The sequence below is a fragment of the Diabrotica virgifera genome, chromosome 6 (genome assembly GCF_917563875.1).
Source record: "Diabrotica virgifera virgifera chromosome 6, PGI_DIABVI_V3a".
NCBI classification, from domain to species: domain Eukaryota; kingdom Metazoa; phylum Arthropoda; class Insecta; order Coleoptera; family Chrysomelidae; genus Diabrotica; species Diabrotica virgifera.
The window spans coordinates 178,244,800-178,270,376 of record NC_065448.1 but is presented as its reverse complement, the minus strand read 5'-3'; the positions used below and the strand labels follow the sequence as shown (position 1 = coordinate 178,270,376).

General features: G+C 31.3%; 1 protein-coding gene across 1 annotated transcript in view; it reads right to left on the bottom strand.

The window, feature by feature from the left end:
• Positions 1-13,471: 13,471 nt before the first annotated feature.
• The window catches only part of LOC114336915 (cystathionine beta-synthase-like), a 208,254-nt gene continuing 196,148 nt past the window's right edge, over positions 13,472-25,577 (bottom strand). The window contains exons 9-10 of the mRNA XM_050654359.1: positions 23,753-23,937; positions 13,472-13,712 (exon numbers count right to left, since the gene is read on the bottom strand). Of these exons, the coding sequence (XP_050510316.1) occupies positions 13,636-13,712; positions 23,753-23,937 (262 nt within the window). The 3' untranslated portion in view covers positions 13,472-13,635. The remainder of the gene's footprint in view (positions 13,713-23,752; positions 23,938-25,577) is intronic.

The following is a 25,577-nucleotide window of genomic DNA, read 5'->3' as shown; positions in this document are numbered from 1 at the left end:
GTCTAAAATTGATAAAATTTGATATAAGATGGTTGTATTTTAAGTTTTAGACCATCCAGAACTTTTTATTAAGAATCACTTTTTTTCGTAAAATTAATAATAAAAGAGTTATCAGAATTGAAATAACTGAAAAAATAATGAGATCCATAATTTTTAAAAAAATTTTTTTTCAATTAGAAGGATGTAATTGCATATTAGAATATAGTTTTTAATTCCAAACAACTTTTCATAATAGCAATTTCCAATATTACGAAAAATAAAGCTACTTTACTCTTGAGTGAAATTCAAACTTTTTGACATACCTCGTATAATATTTAAAAAATTTGATATTTGATGGTTAAATCTTAGGTTTTGGACCATGCAGAGCTTTTTAAAAAGAATAATTTTTTTTCGTAAAATTAATAATAAAAAAGTTTTCCATATGGATACAACTTACAGGGACATACTGTATATATATTTATATATTTTATAAGAAGAATCAATTTCTGTTATATTTAGTTATTCAGTTTTTTCAAAATTACATTATAAAAAATTGTTTGTGTTAATTAAAAATACATATCGATGGCTTAGTGTGAAAACCTCGTATCTCATTTTTTTTCGAAAATGACATTTTGGTGGTTTTAGTTTGAAAACCTTGTATCTCACAATTTACAACTGTTAGAAAAAATCCAAATATACCAGACTATTTTCTACAGCCGAAAAAAGAAACCGCGTATATCAATTGCTCTCTTGATTTAGTGTGAATAGCACGTATATTTATAACCAAGAATTTGGTACTTCATTTGGAGTGTTTGTTTAAGAAATTCGACTTGGAGAAATGTTTTTTTGTGAACAACAAAAGGTAGTCCGGCATATAGAAACATTTTATAAACCTTAAATCAAAAGATTTGTACTGTATCAACCTAGTATTTGGAGGTGTGCAATGAGCTATGAAAAATGAAAACCTCGTAAATAATTATAAACACAACCGTATTTTAGATGAAAAACACGTATATCAAGATATACGAGGTTATCATAGTTACTTGGGCAAAGGCTCTATATACTGCAAGGATATTTACGTGTTTTTCATAGTTAATATTTGTATTTTCAATTGAATAGCAACATTTAACACTTTCAGCTCTGGGCCAAGATCAGATATTTGTCTCAATGTGCTCAAATTAAAATATGTAACAGTAGTTTTTGTTTTTAGATTATATTATGCAGAAAATCAGTTTTTCGCCTTTCCTGTAAAATTGTAATTTAATGAGATACGAGGTTTTCACACTAAGCCATCGATATATGTTTTTTTTTCTTTAAACTTATAGAGACAAACATTAGTTTGAGAATCGGCAAAAAATCGTTGCTTCAACCTATATTTGTATTATTTATGTAGATATTAAGTCGTCATTTATTTTACTTATTAACTATTTGTATGTTATATACAAATATACATGAATATGACATTCACTGAACCAAAAATTAAAGTACGTAAATATAATGAAAAAGACATTGATTCAAAAACGGGGAGCATTAATTTCCGTCCAAAGATCACTATCTTTGGTCCAATGTAAATACATTAACTAATGCTCAAAAATATTAACTTCTCTGAATTAGTACGTTCATTCAATGTACTTTCTAGTTAAGAATTAATGTACCGATACATTGATTCTTAACTAGAAAGTACATTGAATGAACGTACTAATTCATAAAAATTAATGTTTTTGAGCATTAGTTAATGTATCTACTTACATTGGACCAATGATACTGATCTTTGGACGAAAATTAATGCTCCCCGTATTTGAATCAATGTTTTTTCATTATATTTACGTACCTTTTTGGTTCAGTGAAAAGAGTTACGTTATAAGCACAAACTTCATGCACAGAAGAGAGTCTAAAGTAACATGGCACCTGATACCTGGCACAAAAGATGGCAATCAGATAGATCACATACTAATATCCAAAAAATGGAAAGCAATAATGCATGACGTCAGATCATACACAGGATCAAACGCGGACACATACATTTTCTAGTAATAGGAGAAATCAAAAGGAAGATAAATAAAACAGAGAGAACAAGACAAAACAAAAGAAGATGGAATCTGGAGAAGTTAAAAGTACAGAAACTAAGAGAACAACGTGAGACAACCCTAAAGGAAAATCTAACAGAAGCAAATAACACATAGGACATATTATGGAAAAATATAAAAGAATCCATTCTGAATTCAGCTGAAAAAGTGCTAGGACAGAGAGAAATAAAAAAAGGAAAGATTGGTTTGATGAGGGAATGCGAAATCTAAATCAAACAGAAAAACCAAGCAAGAGAAAAATGGATATCAACTAAAGAAGAACATCATCGAAACGAATACAAATAAAAAAAGAAAGTAGCAGATAAATGTTGCAAGAACAAAAAAAATTTGTGGATGGAAGAGCTATTAAAGGACTTAGAAAAGAATAGTAGATTTTTCGGGACATTCTAAATAAAATAGGTCTCTTGTCATTTTTCTCAAAAGTTAATAGTTTTAAAGTTATAAGCGATTTAAAATCCGAAAATGCTATTTAAATCACTTATAACTTTAAAACTATTAACTTTTGAGAAAATTGACAAGAAACCTATTTTATTTAGAATGTCCCGAAAAATCTAAAAGATATATTTTTCCGAGGAAAATAGGAGATTTTTGGAAATAGTGCGCGCCGTACCGACAAAAAATCGGATGGACACACATAATTAACAATTAAATAACAACGGTGTAAATTGAAGTTAGACCCCATCAGTTTACAGAATCTTGAAAATGAATGTTTAAACTAAAATTCAAGTACTTGGCAACCTCAATAATACTAATTTAAATGAGTTTTTTAAGCTTGAAAACACTGCTTCGGGAGTGGAGCTACCAGTGGAAGAAATACTCTTTTGTGAATTAAATTGATACTCGTTTTCAGCCCGATATTCCTAAATTTCCTTGGTAGAAGTCTTATAGAGCTTCTAGGAAGTACATAACTTCTATTATTAGAGTACGATTCGGGCACGCATGTTAATTATCCAAAGCATTTATTTAAAATACAGGTTTTGGATAATGATAAATGTGAGCATTGTGAAGAGGAAAGTTATTTAGATCATATATTTTTTGGTTGTTCTAAAAATACAATTTACTCATCTAAATTAATAAATGATTTATTAAACTGTAAAGTAGCAACTCCTTGGAATATACTATATTTATTATCACTTGGTTCTGTAGATGTATACAACTCTTTAATTAACTTTTTAAAAGACAGCAAATTATCATTATAATTCCCTTAAACATTTTTAATTAATACCTTTGGTAGTTAGTTGTTTTAGCTGTTAAGCTTAGTGTTACTTAATACCTTTTAGTTGTTATCTTTGTTTTAAACCTGTTTTGTATAACTTGATAACTTGTATTCCTTATGTGTCTGGCAGTATGACGGTAAGTCTAAGCCAGGAGTGGCCAAACTTTCTTAAAAGTGTGCCACTATCTGTTTATGAAAAGTTAGTCGTGCCACCAAAAATTTGGTGGTGGCCTCACGATGATAAAGTTTGCGACACGAGCGAAAGCGAGTGTCGTAATTCATCAGAGTGAGTAATAGCCATTACATGCGAGTAGAATACTATACTTTTCCTACGACCCTTTTTTATTTTAAATAGTAAAAAAATATAATTATCAACTACTCGAGATTGTTTATCTGCTTATCTACTGTACTAGTAGTACAGTACATGTTTATGGTTGATGTGGTTAATGTGGCTTGTGAATCTGAATTTTCTTAATTAAATCTTGAATGTTGGGGTAAATTTTTGTTACAGCTAATAAAATTAGATTTTTCAAATGATTATTGGTTAATTTTGAACGATATTGTGATTTAATAACATTCATAATTGAAAACATTTCTTCACAAACATACGTCGAACCAAAACGACAACAATACCGCAAAGCAAAATTGTGAAGATATGGAAAATCAGCTGTGGAAACGTATTTCCAAAATTCAATATAATTTTAATTACTTGTACTTGAAAAAGCTCGTTATGTTTATTTTTCAACAAAATATTACTTTGCAAATCTATTATTTCCATTTGGAATTCCGGCGGATAATTTTCAACGTCTTTAAGTGAAATGGAAAAAGGATTTGTGAAAAGTTGAATATTTTTATTTTCCTCCTGGAATCTCATAATAAATGAGCTTTGAAAACTTGATATTAAATTTTTAAACTTATCGTAATTTGGAACATTATTTAATTTGATGGCTAATTCCTTCATGAATTTAAAATGAGTGAGTTTTTTTTCATTAAAATCTGAATAAAAAAGTGATATTTTGTTTTTGAACGAGCTTACGTGGCTAACTAAGGTTGTAAAAATACAATCTTTTCCTTGTAATCTTAAATTTAATATGTTCAAATGTCCCATTATGTCCGCAAGGAAAGCTAAATCCCATAGCCAGTCTTCATTTTTCAACAGAGAGCACTCGTTTGGCAATTCCTCATTCTCCTCCAAAAATTGCAAAACACACTCTTTCAAATTCCAAAATCTTGCCAGTGGCAAGATAAATCCCTTTGGACAACCATCGAACACTGCAATAAAGGAGTAATTCACCTGCCTCCTCCGTTTCTTCGAGGATAGATCGAGGATAGATCGAGGATAGATCGAGGTCCTTGACACATAACGCTTCTTGGTGGATTATACAATGGAATTGAAAGCATTTCTTCCTAAAAAGTTTTCAAGTAGCGTTGCAAATCCTTTGATTCGACCAACCATGGAAGGCGCTCCATCTGTACAAACCGACTCCAATTTCGACCACTCCACTTTGCTACCTTCAATAACATTTTTCACTTGATCCAAGACATCCTGTCCTGTTGTGGAGACCAGTTGGCGCAAATCTAATAGCTCTTCCCCAACATCGAAACTATCTGTCACGAAGCGTACAAATATGCTCAACTGCGCATTACCTGTGATGTCACAGCTTTCATCCAAAGCCAGTGAAAAATATTTGCAGTCTCGTAGTCCGCCGATAATTTGTGTTTCAACATCCTGGCCCATATCATCAATTCGGCGCATGACGGTGTTTCTGGACAAGGCGATTTGGTCCACCATATGTTTTATATTTGAATCACCGACATTTTGAGCGAATATTAGTAAACTATTTTTAATTACCTCTTCTCCGTCGGAATATGGCTTTTTCTTGCGTGCTAATAACAGCGAGAGTTCATATGAAGTCTTCACCATTGCTTCCATTTCATTACTTCTTTTTTGGAACAAAGATTGTTGCCCGGCAAAGATTTTTTTTCTTGGCGATGAATTCGGTTCGTAGGCGTGATCCGACAGGATAATTGTTGGTGAAATCGCCATGAACTTGCTTATAATGGCGCTCCAGATTCAATTTTTTGGCACTGCCACACAAATTCCACATATCAAACAGCAAGACTTGGAAGTGTTGTGATGAGTAAATAAGAATTGTTCTTCCCATTCAGTTTTAAGTTCACGAATCGCGATATCGTCCTCATATTTACGTTTTGAAGTTGATGGCTTACTCGTGGTCATTTCGAAAACAACTGTTTTAAAAGGAAATAAACTGTAAAAACACTATCTCACAAGGCAAACAGACTTGAAGCGTCTCGCACAAAAGTTGAGAATCAACTGAGTAGAGAATAACGTGAACGTGTCTAGCGCGAGGCAGTGGCGTACAATAAAAGAGTGGCGTAGAATAAAAGACGAATTTTTAATTTTTTACAAGTTAATTTTTTTTTTATTTTTTTTTATTTTTCCAAAAAGTCCTCACGTGCCACTTCTAAGACACCGCGTCACGCGTGCCGTGGTTTGGCCACCCCTGGTCTAAGCAAAAAAAAATGCTTGAAAATGCGTATTTTCGCATTTTTCTGATTTTAAATTGATTGTAACTCGAAAACTATCAATTTTTGGGAAAAATCACAAGATACCTTTCTTGTTTAGAATAACCCAAAAACGTAATATTTTGCATTTGTTAAAAAAAAATTGTTTAAACAATTTCTGCCCAAAAATTCCGCCCGACACCCTTCAGATTTGTTTAAAGGAGATATTTTTGAATAGGAATCCACAAAGCAACCGAATCAGAATTTTTTTCGGACGGGAGCGGTCTCACCACATGGATTATTTGCAGAATTTTTTAAAGTAATATTTTTTTGAAAACGATTTCCTATGTGGCAATTGAAAATTGTCATACAATCAATAGGGAACTTGCCTAAAATTTTAAATTCGAAAAAAATGTTATAAATCACAGCAGAACATAATTTAAAACATGTATCAAAGATAAAAAAGTTTTGTTTGTCTTTCGTTTGGCCCCTAAAGACAAATAAAAATTCAAATTATACCAGCCAGCCCAAAACGCGTCGTGACGTCATCCGGTTATATGTCTACTTCTGCATCAACCAAGTAAACAAAATTGTATATAATTTTCAGTTAGACTATTTTCTTGTGGTATTTTTGCAATTAACTATAGTCCAGAAAACGAAGCATTTCACCTCGCAATTTTTACAGAATGGATCGATTTGCTTGAAAATTTGAGAATAAGTAGTGGATAGTTCAAGGATCAAAATCTATGTGATGCCGAAAGGCGCTTTTATAATGGGGTCGGTTGCCACCCCATCTTAGGGGTAGAAATTTATTATATTTTGACTGCAAAAGTTGATAAAAACATTCATTCTAAGCAAAAAATGTTCTATACATTTTTTTGATAAAATTAATACTTTTCGATTTATTCGCTATTTATTCGCTATTGTTAGTTTTATATAGAAAAAATCAATGTTTTTCGATATATAGGTACTCATTTACCGTTCACTCAATTTTTGCCGTAGAAAAAGTTTTTTCAAACCAAGTTCTTGGGAATTAAATAACCTACAATTTCATATAAAAACATTTTTTCTTATATCTGATGCTAATCTTTCTATTGTGAAGAAAATGGCATTTTTTACCAAACTACAAAAAGTCGTTATTCGCTTTTAACAATAGTTTTTTAAAAGCTAATCATTTTAAGCCAGTCAAACTTTTAAAATATATTAACAATACATAAATAAAGAAGAATTAATAAGGCCAATGACTAAAATTATTATGCTTCCAATTAGATTTCTTTTTTTTTGGGAAAAAAATATATTGATTTTTTAACCGTAACCTTTTTAATTTTTATCTTAGAAAGTTTGTTAAAAAATAATTTTGTAGGTCTTTACAAGATCTGTAAGACTATTAATACCAAATCCTTTTAAAATCCTCAGTGGCAAAAAGTGGTGACTTTGAAAGGGTTGGTAAAGGTGATTTTTGCATGTTATTACAAGTTTTAATTGTCAATAGCTTACCTAATTTTTATTGTAGAGAAAATTTTTGCAAACCAAGTTCTTGGGAATTAAATAAGCTACAATTTTATATTTAAATATTTTTTTTTATCTCTGATGATAAACTTTCTATTCTGAAGAAAATATAATTTTTTACCAAACTTCAAAAATTCGATATTTGCTTTTGACTCCATTTTTTTTTAAACTAATCATTCTAAACCAGTTAAACTTCTAGAACCTATTAATAATACATAAGTAAAGAAGACGAAATAAGGTCAATGACTAATTTCAATCAGGGTGGTGATTAGGGGTTTGCTTTCGATCACTTTTTCGCTGAAAAATATAGGGTCTGACATTCTTTTCATTATAAGCCACCTAATTTTTGCTAAAGACTTTTTTTTATTTCTGAAGATAGATATTTTTAAATACTTCAAATTAGTTTAAACAAGTGATCCTCGAAAAATGCATAGTTTTCCCGTCTTTTGATATTGAAACTACAATATTTAGCATTTGCCGAAGAAGACCTAAAATATAATAAAGTATAGCTCTATTACTATTGCTCTTAAATAAAATTTAAAAAAACGGTTTTGTTGATTTTTTCAAAAGGTTCATTTTTGTTAAGCAAAGTTGTTTTGATAAAACAAAAACTTTTTGAGTTATTTGCAGAAAACTGATTAAAAACATTAATTTTTTTTATATAAAACTAACACATTCGATAGCGAATAAATAGAAAACTATTAATTTTATCAAAAAAAGTATAGAAAATTTTTTGCTTAGAATTAATGTTTTTACCAACTTTTGCGGTCAAAATATAATAAAAAATGTTCACCCCCGACATGGGGTGGCAACCACCCCCATGGTAAAAGCGCCTTTTGGCATCATATAGATTTTTATCCTTGGACTATCCACTACTTATTCTCAAATTTTCAAGCAAATCGATCCATTCTGTAAAAATTGCGAGGTTTTGTCATATTTTAAGCTTCATTACTTGGACTACTAGTTTTGATGGGAAATAAACCACAATTTTACTAAAAAGTGATTTTATTACCGTTTCGACGCCCAAATCGGGTGTCGTCAAAATACAAAAAATATTAATGAATTAATAAAAATATTTATTAATATTTTTTGTATTTTGACAACGACACTCGATTCGGGCGTCGAAACGTTAATAAAATCACTTTTTAGTAAAATTGTGGCTTATTTCCCATCAAAACTAGTTGATTTTAAATTAGACATTATAAACGTCAGTAGAAAATACAGTTATGTGACGTTACAAGTGTTTTTGATCTTTGAACTATTCATAGAAAATTTGTATACAGAATACACATAACACTTTAGGAATTTGTCTGACACCTCTTTGATTGAAAATGTTGTCTGTATTATTACTGTCTACCACAAAAGAAGCTTCTTGGTTCCAATATAGATGTTGTAAGAGTCTCAGATCTTTATCGCCTATTCCAATAATTTATAGATACTCAAACATCCTATTATGTTGGACCTTATCAAATGCCTTTTCAAAGTCTATAAAGCAGACGTAAATAGGGAACTTGCACATAAAAATATTTTTGCATAAAATTGTTAATTTATGTTTAACAATATTATGTTTAAAATATTACGTCTTAATAATTAATAGTTTACACACAATAGCTGATAATAGTTGCGCTCCCAAATTTACCATTTCAAACAACTTCAAAAGCGCGGGCTGGGGTCTGAAGTCACCAACCATGATGTTTGCTAGTGTTCTCGTTTGGCTAGTGCTAGACGTGCACTCTGAAGACAATATTTGAAATTTTAAAGATCATTTATTTATAATATTGTCTTTAGTTTACGGAAATACATTTTTATTTTACAATTTATGTATCTCAAATGCCAAATTACATTATAAAGTTATGTAAGTACATACATAGATACTACTAAAAAATTACGTATAACAAGAAAGGATGTTTTAATAAATATATGAATAGGCATAAATTTAGTTTCAAATTTGAATTTCATTCTCACATAAAGAAATAAAAATATTTTATGGATAAAACTTTATTTTATCAAAGTTTTATTCCATTTATTTTTTAAAATTAGCAGAACCAAATAGATGGGGGAAAATATTTACACTCCAAAAGTCTTGTGCTATACTAATCAAACTGTCAATAAGACATGCGTCATATTCTATCCAAATATTTATAAGTAAATTTTAAATTACTTTCAAAGTATGTATCTGCTACGCAAAAAAAAACACTTATTTTTTTAAATAGAAACATTTGCAACTACTGTACTTTTGCATTGGTTATTTGGTTGATAGATTAGATTTTGGCTCTCGGTCTCGATTTTTCTACCAACACAACTTTTTCAATCCAAAACGTTTGTCCCTTATTATAATTAAATTTCCGAATACATATATTTCAGTCGTAATATTTTGTAATAAACAAAACTAAAACCTATCATTTATAAATATTTTAGATTCATAACAAAGAAAAAAAAAAGCTTAAAAATAAACAATACAATATCTATTTCGGAGACCGGCCCTGGCAAGGTATGGTGAAGTTGTACTGATATTGTACTCCTAGTTTTTACTAAAAACAAGTGGTATTATTAAATAGTTTTTTAAAATTAAAGTGTTTATCTACTAGATACTACTACGTAAGTCATCTATACGTAATTATTACTTTATTATTATGAAAAGAAAACGTCAAATAATAAATATACACCATCGTTCAATCATTTTGTGAGGTTAGCTAGCATGCGGTTGGTTTGTCACTTACCAGAGCCGGACTGAAGCTTTCGCCACCGCAGCTAAAATGACTTCACACAATGTAAACACACCTTCCGATCTAACCAGTCCAGTAAATCAACGTTCGAATATCACAAACAGTTATGCATCAGCCGCTTCAAACTCTTTTCCGAGTAAGACCCAAGCAATTGTATTTAGTTGTATCGATAATGCTAAACTGCAGGATTATTTAATTCCGTTGGGCACAATAATCAACCCAAAAAATATTATTTTTTCATCTAGATTATCTCATAATAGAATCTGCATGTATTTGGCAAACAAAACCGTAGTAGATAATTTCATGCAACAACATGGCTCTATAGAAGTACTCGGCGAAATTGTAACAGCACGGAGACTTGTCTCTCCAGCAGAAAGACTAGTCTTGTCTGGTGTCTGCCCGTCAATTCCTCATCAAGTATTAGTTGAAGAATTACAGAATATTGGTTTAAAGCTTATTTCCCCAATAACATTTCTGAAAATTAGCTCAACTCTTCCCGAATATAGTCACATATTGAGCTTTCGGAGGCAAGTTTATGTAAGCCCTATAACATCACCAATTCCAGATTCTATTCTAATAAATTTCGACCAAACACTTTACAGCATATTTTTGTCACAAGGTACACTCACCTGCTTTATTTGCAAAAATACAGGACACATATCATCCCAATGCAATAACAGTTCAGTAACGGAATCAACTCATATTGATTCAAACAATGAAGTACCAAATCAAACAGATCCAACAAGTATATTACACAAGCTACCAAACACTCAGCAGTCATCAAGTTATGCATTATCACATCCGAGCATATCACCTACACCTACAAATCTCCATGGCCAAGAAATTACTAATACTCCTACTCATAGCAACACTTTCAGTCATCCACATTCAGCGGCAATACCGTTTTCACAAACTCCTAAAGCAATATCCTCCAATTTATCAGCACCTCTTCCATTAGATACAACTGCAGAAAACTCCAATAAAACTGATACATCACCACAATTTTCCGAAACAACCACTCCAACCAATCTTACAATCAAAACTTCAAGCTCGACTTCTGTCATTACCAATGAGTCTGCTCCAGTACTTCCAAAGGTAATAAAGCCACAACAGCTAAGTGAAAACTCTAATAGCACTTGCGAAAACGCAAGTTCTTCCATAAAACGCAGTATTGGTGAGATCGATACTCCTCCTTCAGACTCAGCAATTTCATCACAAAATCTGTTTGCAAAACCCAAATCTTCTAAACCAAAAAAACCGCGCTCATCTAAAGTCCCATCTACACGGGAAACTCTTGAAAATTTTATTGATAATCATACCCCACCATTCGTTTTAAATTACCACCAATTGTCCTTACTGATTGATAATGTCCAAGGCTCCCCCGACACTATTAGCGTCGTTAAAGAATTTACAACTGATATGCCTGGTTTACTCTATCTTTTACAAAGCAGCTATCAATATGCAAATGATAGACCTACAAAAACTAAGTTTACAAAACTTCAAAAGAAACTTCTTAACCATTTAGGGAAAGAGATTTCTGACTTAGACAGTGACTCTTCTGTAGATAATTGCTCAGTATCATCTAACTCCGAATCTGTTAACAACATTCAACTCGATACTTCAATGGAACATTGATGGATTTTTCCATCGTCTCCCTATGCTACAGCTTTTTTTATCTGAATATTCTCCAGATATTATTTGTCTACAGGAGACAAACTTAAAGACCAATCAGTTGTACAATTCAAAACATTTCCAGCAACAAAAAATACCAGCTTTCCCAAGCTCATAAACATGGAAGAAGCGTTCAATTTGTATGGGTTCCCTCACACGTCGGAATAACAGGAAATGAAGAAGCTGACAGGACTGCACGAGAGGCAATTTTAAGTGATTTTTCGGAGCCGATAGACAAGTGTGTTTCCAGTGACTTAAAAGCTTATTTTAAAAATAAAGTGTTGTGTTTGTGGCGAAATGAGTGGTCTCAATCTAATTCTAAGTTAAATAAAACAAAAAATAATGTGTCTCAGTGGTTTCCATCGTCGCGCAATAGACGAGAACAAATTGCGGGTACGCGTTTACGTCTAGGACATACCAGGTGAACGCACTCTTACCTTTTCACAAAGAGTAATCCACCTATATGCGATCAGTGTAACGTCCGATTAACAGTCGAACACTTTTTAATAGTTTGTAGTAAATATGGCCAAGAAAGACAGCGCTACAAGATCCCAAACGCTCTACCACAGGCTCTAGGTCAAAACTATTCCTGCGACAATATAGTTAATTATCTAAAATCCATAAACATTCTGTACAACCTGTAGTTGTTTACTTTTGTTATTTATATTTTGTTCCGTCGCTAATAACCTTTTGGTGGATGCGACTTCTTTTTCTAATAAAAAAAAAAAAATATCTATTTCAACACCTATTTACAATATCTATTTCAACACCTGATCAATTTCAGTTTGAAATTAATAAACTGATTATGAACTATACCTACAAGAACACAAATAATACCTTGGAATTTCCAATTAAATACGATTAAATGGAGTTAATACAATCCCCAAAACAACCTTTATTTCTTTTGAACTTTTATTTTATACAACCGACTTCTACGTAAGAGTTTTAAGTGAATGTGATTGAATTTGTAAATAATATTTTCGAAATATCCTAGCGGTTTTGTTGTTGATGGCATGTAGACAGTGGGTCGTGACGTCAGACCCGTTTACGCGTCTCTGAAGAAATTTGAATTTCATAGCATTTTCAAAGCTGCGTAATAAGCGTATGAGTTAAAAATATTTGATTTTTTTGCATGCATGCGTTTTAAGATCATGTTACCTTATATTTTTTAATATTATTTTAATATTTAAAAATATATGCAAGTTCCCTATTGGTTTGTGTACTTTCCATGATCTTTGAAGTAATGTTAGCATTGAGAATAAAGCTTCACTTGTTCCCAATCCTTCTCTGAAACCGAATTATTTGTCTCCCATTGGTTCTTCACATATCTGCTTAAATCTGTTAATAATTATCTTGAGAAGCAGTTTGAAAGAGTGACACATGAGACTAAGTAGTCTAAAGTTTTTACATGATGATGTATTAGGTTTTTTTGGAGTAGGATAAATGTAGACTCCAACCATATTATTTGTGGCATTATTACAGTTTTGTGTATGTTAGTATGTATATAAATGTTTGTTAGTTCTGAGACATTGTTGTCGTGTAGAAGTTTGAGTCAGTGTGATGGTATTTGGTCAGGGCCTGCAGATTTCCTATTTTTTTTTTGTTTGATGGCTTTCTCTACTTCCGCATTTAAAATACTAGGACTAGTATTCGTATATTTTGCGGTGTTAAGTGGTGGTCTCGTAACCATGCTTGTCATATTTGTCACATGATCAACTTCAAATAACTTCTAAATATAGGTACCAGATAAAAAAACATTAAAATTAAAACATTTTATTAAAATTCATAATACATATAACCAATATACCTAGAGCAATAGTTAATACAGTAATAATTATACCTATTTTACCTGAGAATATATTATTGTTAAATGTCATTCAAAAATGACCTGACATTAAGTACAAGATAAGGATATTTTCAATTACTTCGGTTTATAATGTTCTATAAAAGAAAAAACATCGTCAGATGTCACTACCCCTAGTGCTTTATCAACTTGGCCTGTAAATAAGAGGAAAATATAAATTAAGGTACGATATTTTAAGAAATCGATCTTATAATTTAACATGTCTGTGGCAGACAAATAAAAATAAGTATGTATAATGGACCAGGACCGATCTGTGAAAAAACGTCTATTTTTTGATTAGCGAGGTGGCATTCGGATTTTTGCAGATAAAGTTAAGTGACAACTTCAACAATAGTAATTGACTTATGCTCCTTCTCAAATTATGCCCAGAACATTAATAAAAAAATTAAAATATTTAAAAATTTCGAAAAACATCGATTCTTTCTAATTTGTTTGCTTATAACTTTAAAAGAATTCATTTTGGAACAAAGTCGTACCAAAATAAAATAAAGATAATTGAATTTTGTATAACAAACGACTGGTTAAAAATGTCTTAAATTATTACCCTTTCTGCAAAATAGCAATAAATACAAAATAGGGGAGCAAAATAAGCCAGTTTTTATTCAATGGTTTTCAACCACTTAACTTTCGTCATTCGCTTAGAAAAATTATTACAACATACTTAAATCGTTCACCAAATTTCATTAAAATCGACCTAATAGATTTTGCAGAATAATTTTGCAATCAAATTTTTTTTAAAAAAGTTAAAATGTTTTAAAAACTTTCTGAAGAAAAAGTAGACCATTTAGAATTTTGCTAATTGTTTTACATATAAAGAGGTTCTCTACCTATCTAATACAATTTACAGAATTAAATTCGGAATATTTAAGCGGCCTCAGCACTGTTTTAAGGTTATAAACAATTTTTTGGTTTATAAACAAATACAGTGTGGACGTTTGCGTTGGCATAAATTCATTTTCTCGAGAATAGGTGTCTCTGGAGGTAAATCCCGAAATAGGTCGATTTTTATTTTTTAATTCTAATTTTTTGGTATATATATCATACTAGTGACGTCATCCATCTGGGAGTGATGACGTAATCGATGATTTTTTAAATGAGAATAGGTGCCGTGTGATAGCTCAATCGAAAGGCTATTCAATTTTGTATTCACTAATATAAACATTAAAATAATTATTTATACAAAGTTTGAATTATAAAATTTTTTTTGAAATAAATTAATTCCAATATTTAGATTACGTCATCACACCTACATGGATGACGTCACTAGTATGATATTTATGCCAAAAAATTATAATTTAAAAATAAAAATCGATCTGTTTCGGAATTTATCTCCAGAGTCACCCATTCTCAAGAAAATATAATTTATTCCAACTCAAATGTCCTCACTGTATTTGTTTATAAGCCAAAACATTGTTCATAACTTTAAAACAGTGCTGAGGACGCTTAAATAATCCGGTTTTAATTCTGTAAAGTGTATTAGATAGGTAGAGAACCTCTTTATATGTAAAAAAATTAGCAAACTTCTAAATGGTCTACTTTTTGTTCAGAAAGTTTTTAAAAAATTTGAGCTTTTTTAAAAAAATTAGATTCCAAAATTATTATGCTAAATCTATTAGGTCGATTTATATGAAATTTGGTGGACGGTTTAAGTATGTTGTAAGAATTTTTTAAGCGGCGATGAAGGTTCTAAGTGCAACCAAAGTGGTTGAAAAACATTGAATAAAAACAGTCTTTTTGCACCCTTATTTTCTATTTGTTGCTATTTTGCAGAAAGGGTAATAATTTAAGACATTTTAGACCAGCCGTATATTATAGAAAATTCAATTATCTTTAGTTTCTTTTCCTACGACTTTGTTCCAAATGAATCGTTTTAAAGTTATAGGCAATGAAAGTAGAAAAAAATCGATATTTTTCGAAATTTTTAAATATTTAAATTTTTTTATTAATGTTCCGGGCATATTTGAGAAGGAGCATAACGATGGCTTAGTGTGAAAACCTCGTATCTCATTAAATTACAATTTTACAGGAAAGGCGAAAAACTGATTTTCTGCATAATATAATCTAAAAACAAAAACTACTGTTACATATTTTAATTTGAGCACATTGAGACAAATATCTGATCTTGGCCCAGAGCTGAAAGTGTTAAATGTTGCTATTCAATTGAAAATACAAATATTAACTATGAAAAACACGTAAATATCCTTGCAGTATATAGAGCCTTTGCCCAAGTAACTATGATAACCTCGTATATCTTGATATACGTGTTTTTCATCTAAAATACGGTTGTGTTTATAATTATTTACGAGGTTTTCATTTTTCATAGCTCATTGCACACCTCCAAATACTAGGTTGATACAGTACAAATCTTTTGATTTAAGGTTTATAAAATGTTTCTATATGCCGGACTACCTTTTGTTGTTCACAAAAAAACATTTCTCCAAGTCGAATTTCTTAAACAAACACTCCAAATGAAGTACCAAATTCTTGGTTATAAATATACGTGCTATTCACACTAAATTAAGAGAGCAATTGATATACGCGGTTTCTTTTTTCGGCTGTAGAAAATAGTCTGGTATATTTGGATTTTTTCTAACAGTTGTAAATTGTGAGATACAAGGTTTTCAAACTAAAACCACCAAAATGTCATTTTCGAAAAAAAATGAGATACGAGGTTTTCACACTAAGCCATCGATAAGTCAATTATAATTATTAAAGTTGTCACCTAGCTTTATCTGCAAAAATCCGAATGTCACCTCTCACATCCACCTCAAAACAGATCCGCCCTGGTCTATAAATGTATATACTATCAAAAATCCCAAAACCCACAAAAGCCAAACCCAGAACACTGTAACGAGTTCTATATGATAAGCCTTATGGTCATGCAGTAAAAGTCCTATTAAAAATCGTACAAAATCGAATCTATAGAAAGTACGGAACAATCATCGGAGACGATCCGTTTGGATTCCGAGCCGGCATGGGAACGAGATAAACCCTCTTCAGTTTACTAGTTCTCACCCAAAAATGCTATAACAGAAAGATGGGTATATTTATATGCTTTATAGACTTCGAAAAAGCATTTGATATAGTAAATGACAGCCGAAAAATGGCCTATGAAAATATGGAAATGGGAGCAGTCCATCGAAGGAGAAGAGACAGACAGAAGACAAATTAAAACAAAGCAGCGGAAGATGCCATGAACAACAAAAACCTCTAAGAAAAACTGAAAATTTCGATGTTGCCAAGGTAAGAAGATATTCTTTGAACATCGATTGATGAAATCCCGAAGAGTTTTTTGCAATACAATATCGAAAACCCCTTTGTTTTTTTGAAAACCGTTGCATGTACAGAGTGTTTGGTAAAGAATGGGCCATAGCTTAACCTCAGGTTCCTGAGGTTAAAATAGGACGATTTAAGATAACTTACCTTAGTACAAAGTTTATAATAACCGAGATACAGGGTGTCAAAGTTAAACTTTTTTTTTATTTATTATTGAATATTTCCTGACAGGTATGGGATAACAACATGAAATTTGGTATGTAAAGGATTTTTGGGTCGAGAAAACTAAATTCTCTACCAAAAATTATGTATTGCCCAGAGGGCGCCACATACGCCTTTCAGCACTCATTTATTACGTTCAATTTTTTTCCCACACTCTGTATAATTTTGACATTAAAATTTTTATTCTCCTATTAGTTTTACTTAAAAAAGGTATACTTCTTTTATCTCCCTAAACTCAACCGTTTTCGAGATAAACGCATTTTAAATCTGCGATACACCATCATGTTTAGCATATCATTGTAGTTACACTCGAAAAATAACTTAAAACCATTACATAAAATTATCCAAAAATGTATCGCAAATTTCTTCAAATGGAATTTGCGATGCAATGACATAAATTTGAGAACTGGCAGAATTATTATGGTTTTAAGTTATATTTCGGGTGGAACTACAATGATATTATGCTAAAAATGATGGTGTATCGCAGATTTAAAATGCGTTTATCTCGAAAACAGTTGAGTTTAGGGAGATGAAAAACGTATACCTTTTTTAAGTAAAACTGATAGGAGAATAAAAATTTTAATGTCAAAATTATACAGTGAGGGATAAAAAAAATTGAACGTAATAAATTAGTGCCGAAAGGCGTATGTGGCGCCCTCTGGGTAATACATCATTTTTGGTAGGGAATTTAGTTTTCTCGACCCAAAAACCCCTATATGCCAAATTTCATGTTGTTATCTCATACCTGAGTTGTTGTACCTGTTGTACTAAGGTAAGTTAGCTTAAATCGGCCTATTTTAACCTCAGGAACCTGAGGTTAAGCTATGGCCCATTCTTTACCAAACACCCTGTATATGTAACATGCGTAAATATAAGTGCGGAAAAATATTTCGATTCAATTTTTTTTCACCATCTTGCTTGAAAATATCCCCTTTTATCAAATTTGTATGCTCCATGATTAAAAAGTCAAAAAAATTTTTAAACGTGTTTTTTGTTTTTTCCTAAAACTATTTTTTTTGCATCGGACAAATTTTTGAAGTTATACTTCTTTACCGGCGATAGAGGGTGATTTTTTTATATGTTAAAACCTATCAGCCCGGCGCATGCGCATTATAACTTTGTTCTGATTGGATGTTCAAATGACATGTCAAAAATTATCCGATATGGCAGCTGTGGTTTGGAGGTAAAGGTAAAGGTAAACAAATGTATAATATATTAGTTTTATTGTTGTGAGGACAGAAACAAAAAAGTTTATAATATTGTAGTGACTTTTAAATAGTTTTTAAAAGCAACAGGTACGTAATAATTGTTAATGTATCATGGGTATAAACCTACCTATTTGATCTGCCAAAATACATAGTATGTAATACTTTTATTTATATAATTTGATTACCATCAAAATTTCTATCAATATTCACCTAATATATTGTTTTTTTACTCTATGTTTTGTTGTATTTTTTCAATTCTAAATCATTTCAATTCAAAATTAAAATAATTTGATCAATTTTCAAAATATCAAAATATCACAAGTTTAATCCGTTTAGTTAGTCGATCTTCGTAAATAATGACACATAGTGTCCGTGGCTAAGCGGAGAAGGCGAATGAATTCCAATACCAACCGCTCTTATCAGCGCTGGTTCGAGTCCCAATAGAAACTTTCTTTTTTTTTTTTTAATACATTTTATGATTGTAAGTATATTTATTATATAATTGTATTTTCAGAAAATACGTATTTAGTTAAAAAAAATTTCGACAATTAATGTTCACACATCATTTGTGGCTTGTTTAATGTGTTTGTGTGTGTTTTATTCTTTTATTATTTTAATTTTTGGCACTGTTCTAATAAAAATGTTTGAGAAGTAGTAAGTATAAATTAGTTTAATATTTAAACAAAATATAAATAAAAAGTATATTAATTTCGTTTAAATCATATAATAGAAGTATAACTTCTTACGTGCGTACAAAGTACACACACATTCTTTTTTTTAGGTTTATTGGATCATTCGAAATAGAAAAGACCTTAAGTGACTTTTATGTAAATGTGATAGTATTCGAGATATAAACGATTGAGATTTTAAAAATTGCAAAATCGGCCATTTTTAACCCTCAAAAACTATGTGAAACACTAAAAATTTCAATGATACCAAGGTACTTAGATATTCTAAGAATATCGATTAATGAAATCCCGAAGAGCTTTTTACAATACAATATCGAAAACCCCTTTTTTTAATTGCTAATCAAGCGTGAGCGACATTATTTTCAACCGTTGCATGTGTATATGTAATCGGAGAACATTTTAAGTTTAAAATTTTTTTTTTAATTTTTTTGACACATTTTTGACCCTGGCAACATGCAAATTTGTTAATAGAGGAACTTTATAAGCAATATGGTGAAAAAAATTGAATCAGAATATTTTTCCGCACATAATATATTTACGCATATTACATACAATGTTGTCAACGGTTAAAAATAGTGTAGCGACCGCTTGACTAGCAATTAAAAAACATAGGAGTTTTCGATACCGTATTGCAAAAAGCTCTTCGGGCCTTTATCAATCGATATTTTTATAATATCTACGTACCTTGGTATCATTGAAATTTTCGGTGTTTTACATAGTTTTTGAGGGTTAAAAATGGCCGATTTTGCAATTTTTAAAATCTCAATCGCTCATATCTCGAAAACTACCACATTTACAGAAAAGTCACTTAAGGTCTTTTCTATTTGGTATGATTCAAAAAACCTAAAAGAATTTGTCCGATGCAAAAAAATTAATTTCAGGAAAAAACAAAAAACAAACGTTTAAAAAATTTTTTGACTTTTTGATCATGGCAACATACAAATTTGTTAAGAGGGGATATTTTCAAGCAAGATGGTGAAAAAAATTTAATCGAAATATTTTTCCGCACATATACAGGGTGGTTCATCTTATTTGCCTCGGTGTCTGTACGGAAAACAACTTGATATTTTAAAAAAATTTCTTCACAGAAATATACAGGGCCATTATACTACAATCTAAAAATAATGTGAATTATACAGGGTGCTCCAAAAAAGACTGGTATATCAAAGTTTTATTTTTTCTTATGGAATGCCCTACATCTGATGACATTATTAAATTCACCTTAAAAAATAAGCTATACTTTCATAAGGGTTCCCTATACCTAAATACAGGGTGCTTTGATTTATTTCGATTTTTATAAAAATGTAAGGTTTTAGAAAAAAATAAATATCTACGAATCTAAGAATCATTAAAATTTTTTTTCTTGGATCTTTATAATAGACAAATTAGGATCTTTATAATAGATTTTCTTACAGTGTGGTCAAAATATGAGATTGTTCTATTAACAAATTCAAGCTGTAATAACTTACTTATTTTAAATAGAACACCCTGTATCTTACTAGTCTATCGCGTAGAAAATTTACTTAGCTTTCAATTCTTATTAGGGTTTCTTATACCTATCTCCCTTCATTTTTAAATATTTAAGGATTTCCTAATTTGTAAGCTGTAACAATTAGAATTAAGTACCTATGTCGTGGTTATGTACGACGACACATCACCAACACCGACAATATACTTAGACAAGATACTGTCATTAATAAAATTTTGAATGTTATCATGTAATCACACAGAGTGTTATCTATTATTTGTCATGTATTATTTTAGTTTTGGCCTACATGTGACATTGAATAATATGTTTATATTAAACTACATACCCTATATCAGATGCCGTATTTTGGAAGATATTTAAATTATATTTCATTCCGTATTGGCATACCCAACGGTTATTATCTAAGTAAATTTAAGAACACCACTTTTTGTTTGAATCTTTGAATCGCAATTACAAACAATTAAATGCAATGGCTACTTTGACAAAAACGAGCCTATTGTACAAAAATATGTAAAAATTTATAGAATAACATGGGAATTTATATTTACAGAATAACATGTGTATTGAGGATGTTTATATGGAATTGAAGAGATTTTAAATATCTTCCACTATAAGGAATAGAATATCGAGTATGTCATTTAAAATAAGAACACTCTGTGTGATCAAATGATAAAAATGTGAATTTTATTAATGAAAGTATCTTGACTAAGATATCTAATAGTCCATGTGGTGAGCCCGCTCCCGTCTGAAAAAATTTCTGATTCGGTTTCTTTGTAGATTCCTATTCAAAAATGTCCCTTTTAAACAAATCTGAAGGGTGCCGGGCGGAATTTTTGGGCAGAAATTGTTTAAACATTTTTTTTAAACAAATACAAAAGATCACCTTATTTTGCTCTGGAACATATATTTTTAGATTTTTTGGGTCATTTTAAACAAGAAAGGTATCTTGTAATTTTTCTTAGAAATTGATAGTTTTCGAGTTATAGGCGATTTAAAATCTGAAAAATGCGAAAATACGCATTTTCCAGGCTTAAAAACTCACATTTAAATTAGTATTTGTGAGGTTGCCAGATACTTAAATTGAAGACTAAACATTCAGCTTTAATATTCTAAAGAATGAGGGCGCCTAACCTTAATTTATACTGTTGTTTTTTAATTGTTAAATATGCGTGTTTATCCGATATTTTTGCCGGTGCGGCGAGCTCTATTTCCAAAATCTCCTATTTTCCTTCAAAAACTATTTTTTCTAGATTCGTTGGGCTATTCTAAATAAAATAAGTTTTTTGACATTTTTCTCAAAAGTTAATAATTTTAAAGTTATAACCGATTTAAAATCCGAAAAATGCCAAACGCATTTTTAAATTTTAAATCGCTTATAACTTTAAAACTGTTAACTTTTGAGAAAAATGTCAAGAAACTTATTTTATTTAGAATGTACCAGAAAATCTAGAAAAAATATTTTTCGGAGGAAAATTAGAGATTTTTTAAATAGAGCGCGCCGCACCGGCAAAAAAATCGGATGAACATGCATATTTAATAAATAAAAAACAACAGTTTAAATTAAGGCTAGATGTAATCACTCTTCAGAATCTTGAAGCTGAATATTCAAACTTTAATTTAAGTATTTGGCAACCTCAAAGATACTAATTTAAATATCAGTTTTTAGACCTCGAAAATGCGTATTTTCGCATTTTTGAGATTTTAAATCGCCTATAACTCGAAAACTATCAATTTTTTAGAAAATTTACAAGATACCTTTCTTGTTTAGAATCACCCACAAAACTTAAAAATGCATGTTCCGGAGCAAAAAAAGGTGATTTATTGTATTTGTTTAAAAAAAATTGTTTAAACAATTTCTGCCCAAAAATTCCGCCCGGCACCCTTCAGATTTGTTTAAAGGGGACATTTTTGAATAGAAATCTACAAAGAAACCGAATCAGAAATTTTTCCAGACGGGAGCGGTCTCACCACATGGACTATAAGTATATTTCCGGTGTTGGTGATTGTGTTGTACATAACCACGACATAAGTACTTACTTCTAATTTTTAAAACTTACAAATTAGGAAATCTTTAAATATTTAAAAAATGACGGGAGATAGGTATAGGAAACTCTAATAAGAATTGAAAGCTAAGTAAATTTTCTACGCAATAGACTAGTAAGATACAGGGTGTTCCCTTTAAAATAAGTAAGTTATTACAGCTTGAATTTGTTAATAGAACAATCTAATATTTTGACCACCCTGTAAAAAGATAGGTATAGGAAACCCTAATACAAATTAAAAGCTAAGTAAATTTTCTATGCGATAGACTAGTAAGATACAGGGTGTTCCATTTAAAATGAGTAACTTATTACAGCTTGAATTTGTTAATAGAACAATCTCATATTTTGACCAGCCTGTAAGAAATGTTGTTGCAATAAGCATCTCTTTAAGTATGCTAAATAGTCTATTATTAAGATCCAAGAAAGAATTTGTTACTGATTCTTAGATTCGTAGATATTTATTTTTTCTAAAACCTTACATTTTTATAAAAATCGAAATATATCGAAACACCCTGTATTTAGGTATAGGGAACCCTTATGAAAGTATAGCTTATTTTTTAAGGTCATTCCTCAAGAAAAAATAAAACTTTGATATACCACTCTTTTTTGGAGCACCCTGTATAATTCACATTATTTTTAGATTGTAGTATTAAAGGCCCTGTATATTTCTGCGAAGAAATTTTTTTTAAATATCAAGTGGTTTTCCGTACAGCGACCGAGGCGAATAAGATGAACCACCCTGTATATTTACACATGTTACATAGGTATACAAGCGGGCGCTTGATTGGCAATTAAAAAACAAAGGCGTTTTCGATATTGTATTGCAAAAAACTCTTCGGAATTTCATCAATCAATGTTCAAAGAATATCTTCTTACCTTGGCAACACCGAAATTTTCAGTTTTTCACATAGTTTCTGAGGGTTAAAAATGTCCGATTTCGCTATTTTTAAATTTTTAATCGCTTATATGTCCAAAACTATCAACTTTAGAGAAAAGTCACTAAAGACCTTTTCTGTTTGAAATGATCCAAAAAACCTAAAAAAAAACTTTGTTCGATTAAAAAAAAATCATTTTAGGAAAAAAACAAAAAAAAAACGTTATAAAAAATTTGACCCGCTTTTGGACCTGGCAACATGCAAATTTGTTAAAAGTGGTCCTTTTTGAGTAAGATTGTGCAAAAAATCCGAATCGGAATATTTTTCCTAGCGGAAGCGCAGTGGCTTTCTGAACTAATAACTAAGTACTTACCATCATTTTCCAAGATTACTACATAAGATTGAATTTCCAAAACTCTTGACGCAAGTCCAAGAGAACTTTCTTTGGGTAATTTAGAAAACATCCGCACTAGGCAATTATTAATTTCGTCATTTGGTGACTCCCCCGCTATGAGATGATTGAGAACGTTTCTTTTTGTAGCCAATCCAACTATCACTCTAAAATTTAACAACAAATAGTGAAAGAGTTTGCAAAACAACAAATATTAGTAGGCTTTATTGATAATAAAAAAAAACGAAAAAAAAAACGAAATGATATACAAATGGTCATCATCTCACAGCCACATCATCGCACGCTAGATCTTCTGATACACGCCCTTCCAATAGTCTCCAATAATATTCCAATAGCATTGTACGTCTAGCTTCTGGAGATAAATTTCTAGTTAATCCATCATGGCTCTACAGCCCAATCAAGAAGCTCTAAGGTTCCAGAGCTCCAGGACAGGAAGACATCCATAACATTGCCCTCAAGGAACTACCGAAGAAAATGATAGTACAACTGTACTACATTTTTAGGTACTGCCTTGATAAAGCCCATTTCCCTAACAACTCGAAACATGCAAAGACGATACCTCTCCTGAAGCCAAGAAAAGATGGAAGAAGACCAGAAAGCTACAGGCCAATATCACTACTGGAACCCTTAGGAAAAATTCTGGAGAAAATCATATTCAAGAGGCTCATGAAACACGCTGAAAGAAGAAGAGTCGTACAAGAAGACCAATTGGGATTCAGAAAAGGAAGAAACTGCGAACTACAACTAGCAAGAGTTGGCAGCGACACCAAAATCAGGTTCAACAGAAAACAGAAAACAGGAATGACTATACTGGACATTGAAAAAGCATACGACACGGTCTGGAAGAAAGCACTTATCTTCAAGATGGACAAGCCTAGGCTACCTCATTACTTAGTTAACATTTGTGATACATATTTAACTAATAGAACTTTTCAAGTTTCAGCTGACAAAAAGATGTCCAGGATACAAGAAGTCCAGGAAGGGATGCCACAAGGCAGTATTCTGTCTCCTTTATTATATAACATTTTTGTTTCAGACCTACCAACAGATGCAAGAACCAACACAGCTTTGTATGCAGATGACACAGCAATCTACATATCAGGTAAACAAGACAGAAGAATAGTCCATACACTAGAAGGCCACCTAGAGAGGATATCAGAATACACCGAAAAATGGAAAATCAAAATCAACGCAGAGAAGACGCAGTACATCATCTTTACCCAGCAAAACAACCCACCACCAGCAGAATTAACGATGAGAGGAAACATCATCCCAGCTACCCCATCAGTGAAGTACCTAGGCGTCCACTTAGACAGAAGAATGAACTTTCATCTGCATACAAAGCAAATCAAGAAAAAAGCCACGGTTGTAAAAAGACTAATTCTGCGTTACATTTTCAGGTCCTCTCCATTGTCTAAGAAGAAAAAGATCCAACTTTATCAAGCCTACGTGAGGTCCATGATGTTGTATGCAGCACCAGTATGGAGTTCCACAGCTGACTACAACTGGAAAAGACTGGAAACCACAGAGACGTCATGCTACCGCATTATCGACGGTGCAGCATGGCAGTACCGCGTTACAAACGGAACCATCCAGGAAAGGCTCCAGTACACACCACCGAGGGAGGTGGCCGAGAAAGGGATCCATTACTTCTTCCACCAGGCCACAAGAAGACTCCTAAAAACCAGAGACATCCTCGAAAACAACAGAATAGAGAGGATGCACAAAGAACAACATGTCTGATCGACTATGACTATATGATCAGACAATAGCCAGGTGGTTGCTA